Here is a 15,680-nt window from a genome sequence, read left to right as displayed (position 1 = left end):
TATGTTAGTACATTAAGGTTAGCTCCATGGCTAATGTGGGTAGTCATGTGGTAGTTGTAAATAGGAGACTGAGTTTTGTCAGGGCCTACCTACTTTTCAGTGGTATAAAATAATAGCATTCAAGATTTTCCTCACGCTCTAGAGCACAAGCCCATTTCCTAAAACCATCTCATCGCAACGATATCTAATTAATATTAAATGAAAATGAATGAAAAATATAGATATGTATGAAGAAACTGTAAAATGAGTAAATTATTTAAATAAGAGAAAACAGACATACAGGAACTTTGATGGAGCAGATATTACACTACAGTGTTAGATCCTTACACTGTTGTGAGGTTATTTTATTTTATTCTGTTTTTCTTCCCCTTCCCATAAGCAATTCCAGGAGTTGTCCTTAGGCATGAAAATGTTAACTGGTATTATACAGACATTCACATCAGCCTCACACCCCTCTCCATTCTCACTCATTAATGCCATTTACTGAAATTATCAATTAATTTCTCAACATGTAACAAATAGGGACTTTTTTCCCCCTTGTTTGCAGCTTCTCATTTGCTACAAGTGAAATATTAAGGGGACTAATTCTGCCAAGATCAATTGAAATCAGTAGAAGTTTTGTCTGGGGATATTGAGCAGGCTCAACTGTTAATAATTTTAGATTAATTCAGTGGCAATTGATAAGAAATATTTTTCCAAATCACCTTTATCCAGAGCGAAAGAAAATATGCAGATTTTTCATAAATAATTACCTCATATATGTGAATGATTTATGTTTCAGCTTACTAAATACAACCTTAGTGACTGGAAAGGCGTAAGGTGGAACTGAAGAAATGAGTTACTCAAATATCAAGTTACTGAAAGACACAGTCAGAAAATTCATTAGTATTTCTTGTTTCCTTGGGTTAAATTTCTGACAAGGGGAAAAAAGTAGTTGTGTTTTATGTTATGCCTCTTTTTCAATTCTGCCTGTGATGAATTAATCACTTTGCCTACTTTTGAAGGGAATCCTGTAGGCTAGTGAACATCCCACAGAAAAGTCCACATTCACAATTTTTATAATTTTAAGCTAAAAATTTAGCATTGTGGATAAGAAATTACTGAGGCTGAACTGCAGAACAAAGACTTCATACATGTAAATGTCCTTTTAAAAGGTGACCAGAGTGGGAGGAGGCAGGGACTTGGCCTCTGTGTGCAATAGCTCAGTTCCTGAAACATTTGCCAAAGGTATAGGAAACCTAGATAAAAGGTCTTTCTTAGCACAAATGGGGTCTAGGCCAAAGCTCTTCATCAGCAGGCTGTTTTGGGGTGGGCTGGAGAGAGAGGTCCAAATTCCTTCTATTGCAGCTCTGTTGCTTTAGAAAACAGAGCTGGGACCTTGATGGAGCCAGATGGAGGGGAGTTCTCGAGTCCAGTGATGCAGGCAGAAAGGAGGACCAGGTTTGGGTCACAGTTGCAAGGACTGTTTCTACTTTTTATACACACAAAGGGAAAAAATGTGGCAATCTTTCACCCTCTGCCTGGACCAGGGAATATTTAAATGTAGCCCTGTATTAAATTCTTTTTATATAGTTTAACAGATGGTGTAAGGAATGCTTTCTTTTTTTTTAGAATAGCCTGTAGAGGGGTGGTTAGGACTTCTCCAGGCTGACTGGACATTTCTCAAGAATATGCCTATGAAGCCTAAATTTCATTCAAATGCCAATTTAGTCAACAAAGTGGGTGGGTGTGGGGGGTGTTAGATTTGGATTTATGTAACTCTCAGTTTCTAAATCACCAAGAAATTTTGAAACTGAAATTTTATTTAATCTGTCATTTTCATCTGACTTTTTTTTTCATAAAATGCTTGTAGACTATCTCTTCTAAAAGAGTTTTATGGACTGGGGTTTTATTTGACTGTTCAGGTCTTTTGGTGATTTACTGGGCTTTTAAGCGTCTGAAATACTGTAACTTTATTAAGAACATTGTTTAATAGTGTTGTTTATTCACTACTATTGGACAATTACTTATTGACACTGGTGAGGAGGGCAAACACCCTAGAATAAAGCACTGCAAAAAAAGCATTCACTCCCTCCCGTTGCTATAAATTCATACAATGTCCTTATAATTAACTAAATATCACATGTGTACACTCATAATCCAGTCAGCTCTGCTTCTTAATACATACCCCAAACATATACGCATGAATAAATTCACACCTTTGTTTACTGGCATATATGTTTAAACAGACAGGGTTTTTTAGGGAGTCTCTAGAGTCCTGTGAGCTGTGTGCTTGAAGATCATTTCACAAAAGAACAAAGCACTGCCAGCTCAGGGGTTAAATGTGTCCAGGAACAGTAAAGCACTGCAACAGGAGTGTCTTTGTTGAGGAGACAAAAGAGTCTTTAAGGTCCTTCAGTCTTCCTTCTTTAATCTCAGATGGTGCAGGTGTTGTACTGGGGCTATCTGAGGATGCATTCTTGTGGACCCTGCTAGTTAGGCTGGTTTCTACCTCTGGAAATGCTAGTAACAAGTAAGACTTAGGAATACAGTGTTGAAGGAATTTTTGTCAGGTTGTCTGCAGTCTCCCAAGAGAGAATTTAACCAAGGTCACCACCTCTCAGAAAAAAAAAAAAAACAACACATCAGCTCTTTAATAAGCAAAAGTGACCTGTGATTCACATTACATAAATAACTCTCCCTCTAACACCAGGCTATAGATATGAAGAGAAAAAAGGCTCGTATTACAGTGTGAATATTACATTCAGCATCTACAGTTCCTCTGAGTAAGAAGCATTGTTACTCATTTTTATCATGAGAGCTGATGAGACTGAGAAGAGATGAAGTGTCTTACAGGCCAGCGATTTTATCCTTATGTGAAACCCATGGATCTGAATACTTCAGGGGAAGATTTCTGTTTCAGCATCAATGCTTCATATTAAGGATGGGTCTAAATTCAAATCTAAGACTGTGTGTTTGTCTTTGTCTATGCATCTAAATAAAATTCTGTGATTTGGTTTTGTCTTTAGGTGTCAGTGATGTTGGACTACATCTTAGCTGCTGTTGCGACAAAGCTTACAGATGTCTGCTCCTCTATTCAAGGTTTTACTCTTTCTCTTTTGTCCTATCTGAAACTGAATCTGCACACAGTGTAGATACATTTAGAAATATGACAATTTGAATCATAGTATCCACTGACATCTAGCACTGCAGAGACGGCAGAGGAAAAACAAACGTCAAAAATAACTAGTATTTCATCAAAGCAGGGCCTTTTTTAGGCTTAAGTGTCTTACCAAATGTCATCTTATTTCCCTTCTCAAAATTTCTGCCTAAGGAAAATATTAATATTAATTAAATTTCTGTTTAGGCCTTTCAGTGGATTTCCAATGGGGAAAATCTGGATGAATATTATTCAAAGTGATCAGAAGGTATTTCTCAAAGCCTCCAAATACAGAGTTGACTTCATATTCTTTTGCCAATAAACTGTGTTTAACTCACATGTGCTAGTCGATCAAATCTGGCAAAGAGTTCATTCAGCATTCGGACCAACTCCTGGGCTGACAGAGTTGTGGAGAGGTTGGTGAATCCTTTAACATCCGCAAAAAGAATGCTAAAAAAAAAGAAGAGATATTAATATTGCAGCCTATTTCCTTTGATAACTGAATATCCTAAATTACCTTCTAGTAATTTACTGGTGAAGGATCATTTTAAAATCACGCCACATTTGCTCTAGACTTTTGGAGATTCTGGAGTACTGAATATAAATATTGAAGGGACCAAAGAAATACTACAAAGTATGAGAAAGGGTTTTGCCAAAAATGTGTGTTATGCAGTTTGGGATTTTGAAATCGTTCAGGAAGATATAGTGAAGCCTTAATAAGCACAGCTGTCCCAGTTTATCAGTGAAAAGAATGAGGCATAATGTACCCATAATATAGAGGGCTGTATAAACAGCTAGGCTTGGCACCCAGCTGTCTGTTAGTATCTGACAGTGTTCTTTGAAGGTGGGTTTACATATAGCTGTTTTTTACAGTGGGTTTGACTTCAGCAATTTCAATTCTTAGCGTGATTTTCAGGCCTTACTTATCTATGTGCCATACAAGACTCAAATCCTAAGACAACAGACAGATTAATGGCAGTCTTGATATGTACCAGGCTCAGACCAGCTTTATTGCACCTAATTTTGGGGACTTGACAGAAGTACCTGAGTTAGAAGTATAGTACCCTCTGTTTAAGGTATGAATCTTTATTTGGAGGATTTCTTGTTCTTTCTATTGACTTCACAGGGAGCCCAGTGTGATCACACTTTGAATATAAGTGCATCAAATTGGGTGCCTGAACTTATGGTAGGTTATTACTCAACAAACTAGTTCCAAACAGAGCTCTAACTTATATTTCAGCAGCAGTGAATTTTCTAGCCATGCAACTTTGGCTATTCACTATGCCTACAATGAGCACATGTGAATCTAGAGAAACATACAGACACACACACACAGACACACATACACACGCACTCAGAGCCTGGTGTGCACGCTGTCACCAAGACCAAAGCATGTAATAGCTCAGTACTTAACACTGAAGAAAGGAAAGTATTGTCTACTTTAAAAAGTAGTGATGTCCAAAAAGACACATACCGTGATGGCACAGACTGGAAATAACTCAAATGCACCTTGTTAGCACTTCAAAGTCAACTAATAACCGTTGTTACAGTCTGAGTAGCTGAAGATCTTTCATTCATGTTGAACAAGATTACAATTTGATAGTGTCTGAGAGTCACTAATGTAACCAATAATAGATATAGTAATAATCAGGTGAACAATAAAACATGGCTAACAATAATTCAAACCGTCTTCAAATATATGAGCTGGTAAGGGTTTGGGGGAAGATTAAGTAAGAGACTCACAAACTGGATAAGATTTTTACCAGTGAGAAAAACCAAAATTAAAAGATACAATACCAAACTAGCTGAAGAGGAATGAATATTAATAATGGCCTACATTGATAAAAATTATTTTCAAACAAGTAATTTCTACAGTTTTCATTATCAAAACAACAAAAAACTCTAACTAGATACTAATTTTAGGGATTCATTGGTTTAGGCAGTGTTCAGTGCTCAACATTTAGGAAAAAATAAGGTGAAACCTAGTTTTGAAAAGATCTAATCCCTGGCAGGACCCAACCAGTATCTGTACTCTAAAGCACACACAGTCTTCATTTTAAATCTCTTTCAAGCATAAATTATGTTTTGACTTTTCACCCCTGACTACAACTCATTTCCATTCAGACAGAAGGGCCTTCTTCTCCCTATCTTGTTACTTCTACAGCAACACTTACTCTGAGAATGAAAAAGAAATGGAAGACATTTTCATTTTGTTTAATTCAAACCTTTTGTAAGCATCCTTGATACTTTCCACCAGATTTAATTGATATGTCTGAGCTACTACAAGGCCACAGAAGAAGCAGATAATCATTTTACTGCTTTGCAGAAGTTCAAATCATGTTTATTGAACGTGTCCAGACAAAGTTATGTTTGGGTTTCATCAAAAAGCAAAATATAAGCTTTCCTAGCAAATCATCTCCCATCATATCCAAGGATGCTTTTCACTTCCTTCAGTGATGGCCACTCAATCATTTGCTCTTGTGGTTTGGGACATATGGAAAATGTTATTTGCTTAGCTAAATATACTGATGGTCAGGAGCCACAATAAAATCAGAGACTCTGTAACATCATGGAGTACAAACTGATTATTGTGATGTAAATGTACAATTGGGACTTGTTACCCTGAGTAGCATCTTATAGAATCATAGAATCATTTAGGTTGGAAAAGACCTCTAAGGTCATCAAGTCCAACTGTCAACCCAACACCACCATGTCGACTAAACCACGCCTAGAAGTGCTACATCAACATATTTTTTGAACACCTCCAGGGATGGTGACTCCACCATTTCCCTGGGCAGCCTGTTCCAAAGTTTGACCACTCTTTCAGTGAGAAATTTTTCCTAATGTCCAATCTAAACCTCCCCTGGAGCAACTTGAGGCCATTTCCTCTCGTCCTGTTGCTAATTAGAAGACACTGAACCCGACCTTGCTACAGTAAGGGCAATAAGGTCTTCCATCAGCATTCTCTTCTCCAGACTAAACAACTCCAGTCCCCTCAGCCACTCCTCATCAGACCTGTTCTCCAGACCCTTCACCAGCTTCATTGCCCTTCTCTGGACACACTCCAGCACCTCAATGTCCTTCTTGCAGTGAGGGGCCCAACACTGCACACAATATTCAAGGTGCAGCCTCACCAGTGCTGAGTACAGGGGCACGATCCCCTCCCTGCTCCTGCTGGCCACACTGTTTCTGATTCAGGCCAGGATGCTGTTGGCCTTCTTGGCCACCTGGGCACACTGCTGGCTCATGTTCAGCCGGCTGTTGACTAACAACCCCAGGTCCTTTTCTGCCTGACATAGGATAACTAACACCTTCCCACTAACTAATTTTAGTAGAGAAAAAATATAAAGGGGGGAATAAAAAAGGGAAATGTAATTAGGAAAATGATAATAAGAATGATTGAATGAAAATGGCTACTAAACAGAGGAGACACATGGCATGTCTACATCTTTGAAAGCACCTTACAAGCCTTCATCTCATTTCTCAGTGTGTGGGGTCAACCAGACAGTTGTGGCAGAGTATGTGTCCATGTGCAGGCAGGGCTCCCCTTTCTGTGCAACCTTGACCACTTAATTAAAGTGAAAAAACACACAAATGGTTCAGGCCTCGTGTTCAGTTCAAATGGGTCTTGCCATAGCAAAGACATATAGCCAACTTGATGAGTAAAAAAGGCACCAAAGTGCTTATCTGCTCAAGGATTCAACAAGGGTACGGTATACTAACTTTCTAATTTTTGAATGAATAAAACAACAGAAGGGAAACTCTCAAACAAGACACCCTTAGCAGCATCTGAAACCTTAAACATTAAAAAGAGGCTTCTCCACCCACCTGACATTCTCATAACGATGAATGTAGATCTTATGAAACTGGTGTTGCAAATGTTCATCTTCTACGTTGGTCATATCGTTTATCATTTCAAGGACTACAAACCGTGGTAAGACAGAAAGCACCAGCCGTTCCTAAAACAAAGAGGAAACCAAAGGGTCAGTATCAGTCTGAATTAGTACTTCACAGGAAACAGATTGAGCTCTGCCCTAAAGAGCTGGATAACTGGCAATTTAAGATGTGACCCTTCCCTCTAAAATGTCTACCTCAGACCATGAGATAGTTCACATAACGAACCTGAGTCCAGAAAGTGGACCCTTCTCTCTCCTTCCCTTCCAGACATTCTTTCCTCTGATGTTTTAATCTTCCCTGTTGATTATTTAAAATTCCATCCTACTTGTTACCTCCATTATAAGCTTCTCACTAAATCACTTATGAACATATCAGGCACTGCAATTCAGGCAGCGGTAGCTTGTTCAACAGCTATAGGCCAGAGGAATTTGAAAGTCCTCAGCAGCAAGTAGGATCAGATTTTTATTATTGTTTATTTATCAAAACTTACACACTGTGTGCTTGGCATTCAGAAACTGTAAAATTAATAATAAAGCTGGAGAGTAAATAAAGCAAAAAAATATGAAGAAATACCTGACGCCACTTAGCTGGAAGGACAGTATTTAGACAAAGCTTAGCTGTGTTGTCAGAGATTAAAGACTGGGATAATACAAGCTGATGCACACCTGAGAAATGTTTTATGGGAAAGATTTAGCCAGAGACCAGTTTGTATGTTAATAGGGTTACAATAGTTAACGGGAACTAAGTTTTAAAGAGACTTGGAATCTCAGAGTCTTCTCAACAGTCTGTGGCATTGAAGTCCTTACATCATTTTGACAAATGGGACTGGGTCTCAAAGTTCCTTGAAAACTTCACATACAAACTCAGAGATAAGCATTTATATGTGACAAAGAAGCAGGTTTCCAGGATGACTCATCTGGCTCGTGGCCCATTTCAGCTCTTTTTTGAAGATCCCCCAGGACAGACTGTGGGACGAGCTGCTCTGCTGACCCAGAGCTGACTGTTCTTTTTCCAAAAGGCCTTACCCTGTCGCATAATGGATTCACATCTGTGCATGTCATACAGTCAGGGCTGTACAACAGCAGCCACCAAAACAGTTTGTGGAATATATAACCTTCTCCCACAACCAAAGACATGTGGGAGCGGGGGGATGGATTGTTTTCAAGATTGTCATCTTAGCAAGCAGACAGGCTTTCACTCATTCATTGCATGGACATTCGTGGCAAAGTGCCTACTGAGAAAGAAGAAACTAATTTATTGGGATGTTTGCATAGGGTGATGCTCGCACACAGTCTCAAATCTCCCAAAAGAGACAGCTAGTTGCTGGTGGTGGCAGGAGTCTCCACTGCAAGGGTCCTCATGGCAGTGTCTTCAGCTAGTTCAGCAGAGACTCCTCACATGACTGTTCTGCTCAGTTATAACCTGGCTGGCTCATGATCCCATGTGACAACCCCAGTCCTACATAATTCATAACTATTGGTATATTTTAGCCTCTACAAAACATTTCTTAAATATCTAACCTACCTACAAAAGACAATTTCTGAAAGGAATTTTTTTTGCGTATTTGAAAATGTCTTATCTATGCACAATTTAATCACTTCAGCAGCAGATATCACCTAGAAAAGGTCCTGGATGGGACACCCCACCCAGATTATTAGTTAACACACTTAAACTTATAAATCAGACTAGACAGAGCAGGCGTTGCATCTCGGAATTTCTAGAACTGCCCCAAATTCCTAACTCCTGTAAGAGTCTATCAATGTTTAATTGTGAAGGTTTAGTCAATCTCCTGCTTTCAGGGTGGTTTCCAGTTAGTCCATTGTGTCCAACCGGTCCGTTATCCCACCTTATACAGACGAATAGCCAAGAAGCTGCTGGATCACACAGACAACTGGGGACGTAAATCTGCTGTGTCAGCACACACACGTGTCCCTGGTGCTAGACCACAATTAGGAAAATCAATTTTTACTTATGCTTGTAATTGGAGTCCCTTAGCTTTTTCCACACATGCAGATGTGTTATGCAGTTCTGAGAAGGGCTGACTCTTCTGCTCGTGTTCCAATATGTCCAGTCACGTGCTCTGCTACTGGAGGAAGGTGCATGAGCTCCCTGAGCTGGTGTTTCCAGATTGTGCATCCAGGACTCAGGCCTAGCGTATCTCTTGACTGACTGATTCAGGTAGGAAGAATGCAAATTAATTTAAATAAAGTCATTCAGACTGCCACTCTCTATTTTTTAAAAGACTGGAGAACATGTTCAGCATTTCTAATGAGCCTTGTCTGCGGCTCAGGAACAGTCAGGGAGAGTAAACATTCGATACAAGTTGAAGTGACATATAATTGTATACATGCACATGTTTATTGATAATGTATATTATTAATGTATACTAGTAGTTTATGATGTGTATATTAGTGTACCTACATGTATAGTATTAGTGTATATCTATGTACATGTACACAAAAGTGTTGTTTTCCAGCCCATGTCATAATATAATGACTAACCACATTTAAGTAGGGCCAGGGAAGCCCTTGAAAGATTATTGAATTCTTTCATGAAAGCCCTTGATCATCCGCTGAGAGATTTTACAACGCCTCTGTTTCAGTGGCTCATCAGTTTGACAGCTTTGGCAGATTTTGCAAGTATCCCACCCAAATCTATTTCTTTGCAGATTAAGCTTTCTTTTTATCCTTTCAAAGTGGGTATGGATAATAATTGATTGCCTTCTTCTCTGTAACAATCTTTCTGTTCTGCAATACTGTTATTGTGTTCTCTTGCCCTCAGTCTTTCTTTTCTAGATTAACCAGATTTGTGTTGCAATATATCACTCCAAATCAGTCTCAGGCAAAGCCTGCAGTTTTTCACTGAACTGGCTCCAAGTTATTAACCATCTTTTGCTTTACAGGATTGTGAAGAGTAAAATCTTATTGAACTAAAGAAAAGAATGTCAGTTCTGTAAGCTACTTATCACCGAATTTCAGATGACATTTTGGGGAATAGGATAGGTCTAGGCAAAGCCAGAGGTGAACTTCCAAATCAGGCACATAGGGAGACTGTAAAGAGGTGGAAGACATCTATGAAAAAAGTCTTCCTAGGCAATGCCCACAGAGGAAATACAGCCCAGTGTGAATTTCTTCCTGTGTTTTCAAAGCAGTTCAGTGATACTACTGTGGAGAAAGTGCTTATATACTACCAAGGCATATCAGGGACGGAGGTGGTTTCCAGACCAACTCTTCCCTTTCATACTTAGGAAAGGCAGCTATTTCTACAAAGCCTTTCTCCACCTCACTCAACCCCACCCGTCACACTTTAAGAAAGGCCCTTTGCAAGTTTGGGAATTGCAATCAATGTTGAACCCAGACTTGAAGTGTGAGCAAAAAGATATCAAGAAATCACTTTTAGAAAATAAAATGTCCAAAGGTTTCAAAACCTCTTAACTGAAAATATGAATATGAAATAAGTAATACAAAATACTTTGATTTAAATATTTGATGAGAAAAAGCATGAGTCCTGGAAATAGTCTTATAAGTTTGGAGATGTTCAGAAAATCTGATAGATAGCAGCTCTTTCGGGCTAAGTCTTGCTCAAACTTTTAAACTGTAAGGAAACAAATGCTTCATTACTACTATTGTGGAGAAATTCTTAAGTAGGAAGGAGCTGCAAAGCAGGACATAAGTTCAGTTCCAGAGAAGCCCTGGTGCAGGACAGAGTCCATATTATGAAATCTAATTACTAGTGTGAAGCTAAGTTATCACAAACATAGTAAATAGATGTGCTATGTTTATTAGCATTTCTAGGTAGGCTTGATCCAAATCTTAACATTAATTTTTGATTTTTTTTGATCAGCTAAGCCAGCCTGGTGTTGCTCTGTGTCGTGTCCTAGCCAGTCAGGTGAAAAATTCATTCTTGACATCACTTTTTAGCAATGACCATTTTCTTTGATTCTTACTGCCTTAATTTGGGCTGAAGACCCTAACTTACAGAGCATTTGCATTTTCTATGCACATTTCTTACCTATTCCTTATATTAGAAACAGCCTTTTCTTCTGTTTGCACATCACCTCTCAGATCTCAGAAGAGTTTTGGTCTCCTAAAGGTCTATTTTGGTCACACTCAGGAGAAACATGGGGATAAAAGGCAATTTTAGGTTGTTTTAGAAGAATATGGTTAATATATTATACCAGCTGTAAGGACAGCACCAACTTTACTGATTACCATAGAGTAAGTACAAGTGAAAATGCACTCCACAGGCAATGCAATGCCTCTTGGCATTGAAATCCTAAATCTCACAAAAGGGAAAGGTCTTGATTCTGAGCTGTCAGGTTCTCCTATCACCATAATGGTATTTTGACGTTTAGCTCGGCACTGCTTAGCTTGCTTTCTGGCTGCAGTGGCTTACCCCCATGGTTATTTCAGCAAGTTCCAGTGAGACAATATTTAAGGATGAAGACTGGACCACTTTTCACAAGTACCGAAGCATTGGCACTCAGGAGTCCTGGCTTTAGTTCCTCCCTGTACTATCAGTTTTCTTGGGGAAGATTAAACATGTTATACACACTTTCTGTTTTCTGCCAGAGAAACTGCTGTTGAGGTTGTTGTGAGGCAACTTGATATTAGGAGGATATAATATAAACTAATATTACCCCGGCTGTGGGGTACGTCCCTTCTTGAGGGTAAAATTTTGTTCAGAGAGAACAAGACAGAGCAGAGACGGATGATAGGTGGAATGATAAAGAAAGGTAAAACAATCATGAAAATGATGTTTTTGATGCCAGCAAGATTCGATGCTGTGCATGAAATGTAGCCATAGATAAAACATCTGAAAAAATCAAGAAATCTCTCCCCAGCATTCATAGGAAGCAATATAATTTCTAAACAACATTTATAGTGAAGATCATGAAGAAATGACCATAATCAAGGCAAAGGTGGGACTGCAAGAATGAAGAACCGCCCACTGTAGGAGAAGATCAGGTTCCAGACCATCTAAGGAACCTAAAGGTGCACAAGTCCATGGGACCTGATGAGATGCATCCACGGGTCCTGAAGGAATAGGCGGATGAGGTTGCTAGGCCACTATCCATCATATTTGAGAAGTTGTGGCAGTCCAGTGAAGTTCCCACTGACTGGAAAAGGGGAAACATAACCCTATTTCCAAAAAGGGAAAAAAGGAAGACCCAGAGAACAACAGACCAGTCAGTCTCACTTCTGTGCCCAGCAGATCCTTCTGGAAACTATGCTAGGGCACATGGAAAATGAGAAGGTGGTTGGTGACAGCCAACACAGCTTTGCGAAGGCCAAATCGTGCCTGACAAATTTTGTGGCCTTCTACGACAGGGTTACAGCTTTGGTTGATAAAGGAAGAGCAATTGACATCATCTACCTGGATTTCTGCAAAACATTTGACACTGTCCCACATGACATCCTTGTCTCTAAATTGGAGAGACATGGATTTGACGGATGGACCACTCAGTGGATAAGGCATTGGCTGGACGGTCACACTTAAAGACTCATGGTCAACAGCTTGATGTCCAAGTGGAGACCAGTGACAAGTGGCATTCCTCAGGGGTTGGTACTGAGACCAGTACTGTTTAACATGTTTGTTGGCGATATGGACAGTGGGATTGAATGCACCCTCAGAAAGTTTGCAGAGACACCAAGCTGAGCGGTGAGGTTGACATGCCTGAGAGATGGGATGCCATCTGGAGGGACCTGGACAAGCTCGAGAAGTGGGCCCATGTGAACCTCATGAAGTTCAATAAGGTCAAGTGCAAGTTCCTGCACACGGGTTGGGGTAATCCTTGGTATCAACACAGGCTGAAGGATGAAGGGATTGAGAGCAGCGCTACGGAGAAGGTCTTGAGTGTCCTGGTGGGTGAAAAAACTGAATATGAGCCAGCAATGTGTGCTTGCAGCCCAGAAAGCCATTTTCATCCTGGGCTGCATCAAGACAAGCGCGGCTAGAAGGTTGAGGGAGGTGATTCCCGCCCTCTACTCCACTCCTGTGTGAGCCCACCTGGAGTACTGTGTTCAGTTCTAGGGCCCCCAGAGTAAGAAAGAGATGGACCTGCTCAAGTGAGTCCAGAAGATCCATCCATCCAGGAAGATGATCAGGGGGCTGGAGCACCCCCCCTGTGAGGACAGACTGAGAGAGTTGGGTTTGTTCCACCTAGAGATGAGAAGGCTCCACGTAGAACTTATAGTGGCCTTCCAGTACGTAAAGGGGGCCTACAGGAAAGATGGGGAGGGACTCTTTATCAGGAGTGTAGTGATAGGACAAGGGGTACCAGTTTGAAACAGGAAAAGAGTAGATTTAGACTAGATATTAGGAAGAAATTCTTTACTGTGAGGGTGGTAAGACACTGGAACAGGTTGTCTGGAGAAGCTGCAACTGCCCCCTCCCTGGAGGTGCTCAAGGTCAGGCTGGACGGGGCTTTAAGCAACCCAATCTAGTGGAAGGTGTAACTGTCCATGGCAGGGGGGATGGAATTAGATAATCTTTAAGGTCCCTTCCAATCCAAACCATACTGTAATTGTAAGTTTTCCCACACTGAGCAGTCTTAGTCAGTAGTTAGCAAACAATCCTCAGCTACAATGAAAACACATTGTGGATAAACACCTTCATTTGTCTAGATGGCAGCCCCAGCTGAGGTGAACTGTGCATTTACTTAAGAAGGCAAAACACACGCTGCTAATGGCTTCTGCTGCAGTGGAGGTGTGTAACACTCCCCTCTGAGATGGCAGCTTTCTCCTGGGCTCTTGCCTGCATAACGTGCTAACACAGAAGATAAGAGAACCAAGACTCTACTAAAATTTAATCCACTTGTTCTACAAACCGTTACTAAATTAAGGTCTGCCTTCAGGAAGGAGACAGAAAAAATGGTGCAAGGCAGTGGTAGCTGATAAAGAGCATGCAATAAGCTACCATGCATTGAGCTCATCTTTTATTCTGGTTAAAAGCCCAGCTCAGACTTTCTGTTTCCCATTATGGGATGGTACTAATTTTAGCACATCTGCATTGTCTTGACTTTCTTCCACCCTTCCCACCTGGGAATTCTGCTAGCCTGCACTCTTCTTCTGCTGTGTAAATACTGGGGGTGGTGCTTGTGATAGCAAGAAGAAAACCAGTCCCTCAGGAGGTCCTTTACACTCCTCAAATGCAGGCTTTCATAGGAACATCTAGCCCTGAGTTAGCTTGACTCTCAAGCAAACATCCCATGGCATCTTAAGATGGCATGTTTGGGAACAGCTGCTGATTGATATCCCAGGAACCAGAAATACTTTCGATATTTTTTGTCTTTCAGCCTCCTACGACAGAAGGCACTTAGGCTATATATTCTCTTATTCCTTCACTATTAAGATACATTGCTCAATATGATCTTGGATTTATTATAAATCCACCCTTTGAATAAATCAGATCACTCTTTCAAGGAGTGATTGAAATATGATTAAATATGAATTTAATCATATGAAATACGATTAAAATGTTCGATGAGCTCCTGTGAAGATACTTTCACAATAGTACAAAATCTTTTCACTGTAAAAAGAAATAATATTTCCTACCTTATCCTTGTAGGAAGACAAATAGGAACACAAATTCAAAAGGAGAAGAAGATAAAAGAAAGAAAGAAAACAGAAATCCTGGTCATCATTAAACTGCTTATGAAATCTGTGATAAAGGAACATAAAAAAATGCCCTTTTCTTCACAGACAAAGGGATAAAATTGAGAACGTGCTTTTTTCACAACCAGAAAAGCTTGCACTCTTTGTTTGCACTCACTTAAGAAGGTACCAAGCAATGACTCTAGAACGTTTATTTAAAATAAAACATAGTTCACTTGGCACCTGTTCACTAAGCCAAGAAAAATGTGTCCAGCACATTTGATATCTTAACCTTCATGCTACTCATTAAGGTAAGTGAAACGTTCTTGGCGGCACGTAAGATCTGGCAATGACCCATAAAACCAGCGGTTAATTAGTATGCCTTTGCTGCAGTCTTCCTCTATTAATAATGTAGCATGCGAAGAGTTCTTGTCAGGATCACAACTGAAAGTGCATATATAGAGCTCCTGCCACTATTCTGTATTATGTATGTCGTGCTATGCAGCAATACTACAAGAAAAATAATGTGTGAGTGTGCATGTGTGTGAGTGTGTGTGTTTGCCTATATATATTTGTATGAGGCACTCCAGCCACTCATCAATTCTCTGGTACTGAAACATTCACAGAACAGAAAATTGTTCCTTCTGTGGGCATCAGCTCTCTTTTGCAGTCCCAAGCTGCTCTTACACCACTCCAGACTGATAGGCTGCTGGGGATGCAGAACCAGACCCCTTCCAGACATCGGACACTAAGAGATGGACTCTAGTGTATATCATGTCCAGCCTTTCTTTTCCTACAGCTGATGCTAATGTTCTCTTGACCAGGATGTGTCTTGCCAGGCCTTTCGCATTACTTTGCTTCAATCCAGCAGTTAAAAAGATTTTCTGTTATCCAGGGATGTCAGGTCACTGTCCCCTTCATATAACGATCCTTGCCATATAACTCCCCTTTTAAATAGTTAAATATTATTATTCCCATTCCACAGATTTAAGTACTGTGGCACAGAACAGCAGAAATGTGTAGAGGTTGTGCAAAAGAGCAGTAGCAGA

General features: G+C 40.1%; 1 protein-coding gene across 1 annotated transcript in view; it reads right to left on the bottom strand.

Moving 5' to 3' along the window:
- ADCY8 (adenylate cyclase 8) overlaps positions 1-15,680 on the bottom strand; it is a 127,013-nt gene that overhangs the window by 67,419 nt on the left and 43,914 nt on the right. The window contains exons 3-4 of the mRNA XM_086466217.1: positions 6,968-7,098; positions 3,478-3,589 (exon numbers count right to left, since the gene is read on the bottom strand). Coding sequence (XP_086322343.1) covers positions 3,478-3,589; positions 6,968-7,098 — 243 coding nt within the window. The remainder of the gene's footprint in view (positions 1-3,477; positions 3,590-6,967; positions 7,099-15,680) is intronic.

This window comes from Leptosomus discolor, chromosome 5 (genome assembly GCF_034619465.1).
Source record: "Leptosomus discolor isolate bLepDis1 chromosome 5, bLepDis1.hap2, whole genome shotgun sequence".
NCBI lineage: Eukaryota > Metazoa > Chordata > Aves > Leptosomiformes > Leptosomidae > Leptosomus > Leptosomus discolor.
This window is presented reverse-complemented; position numbering and strand designations above follow the sequence as displayed.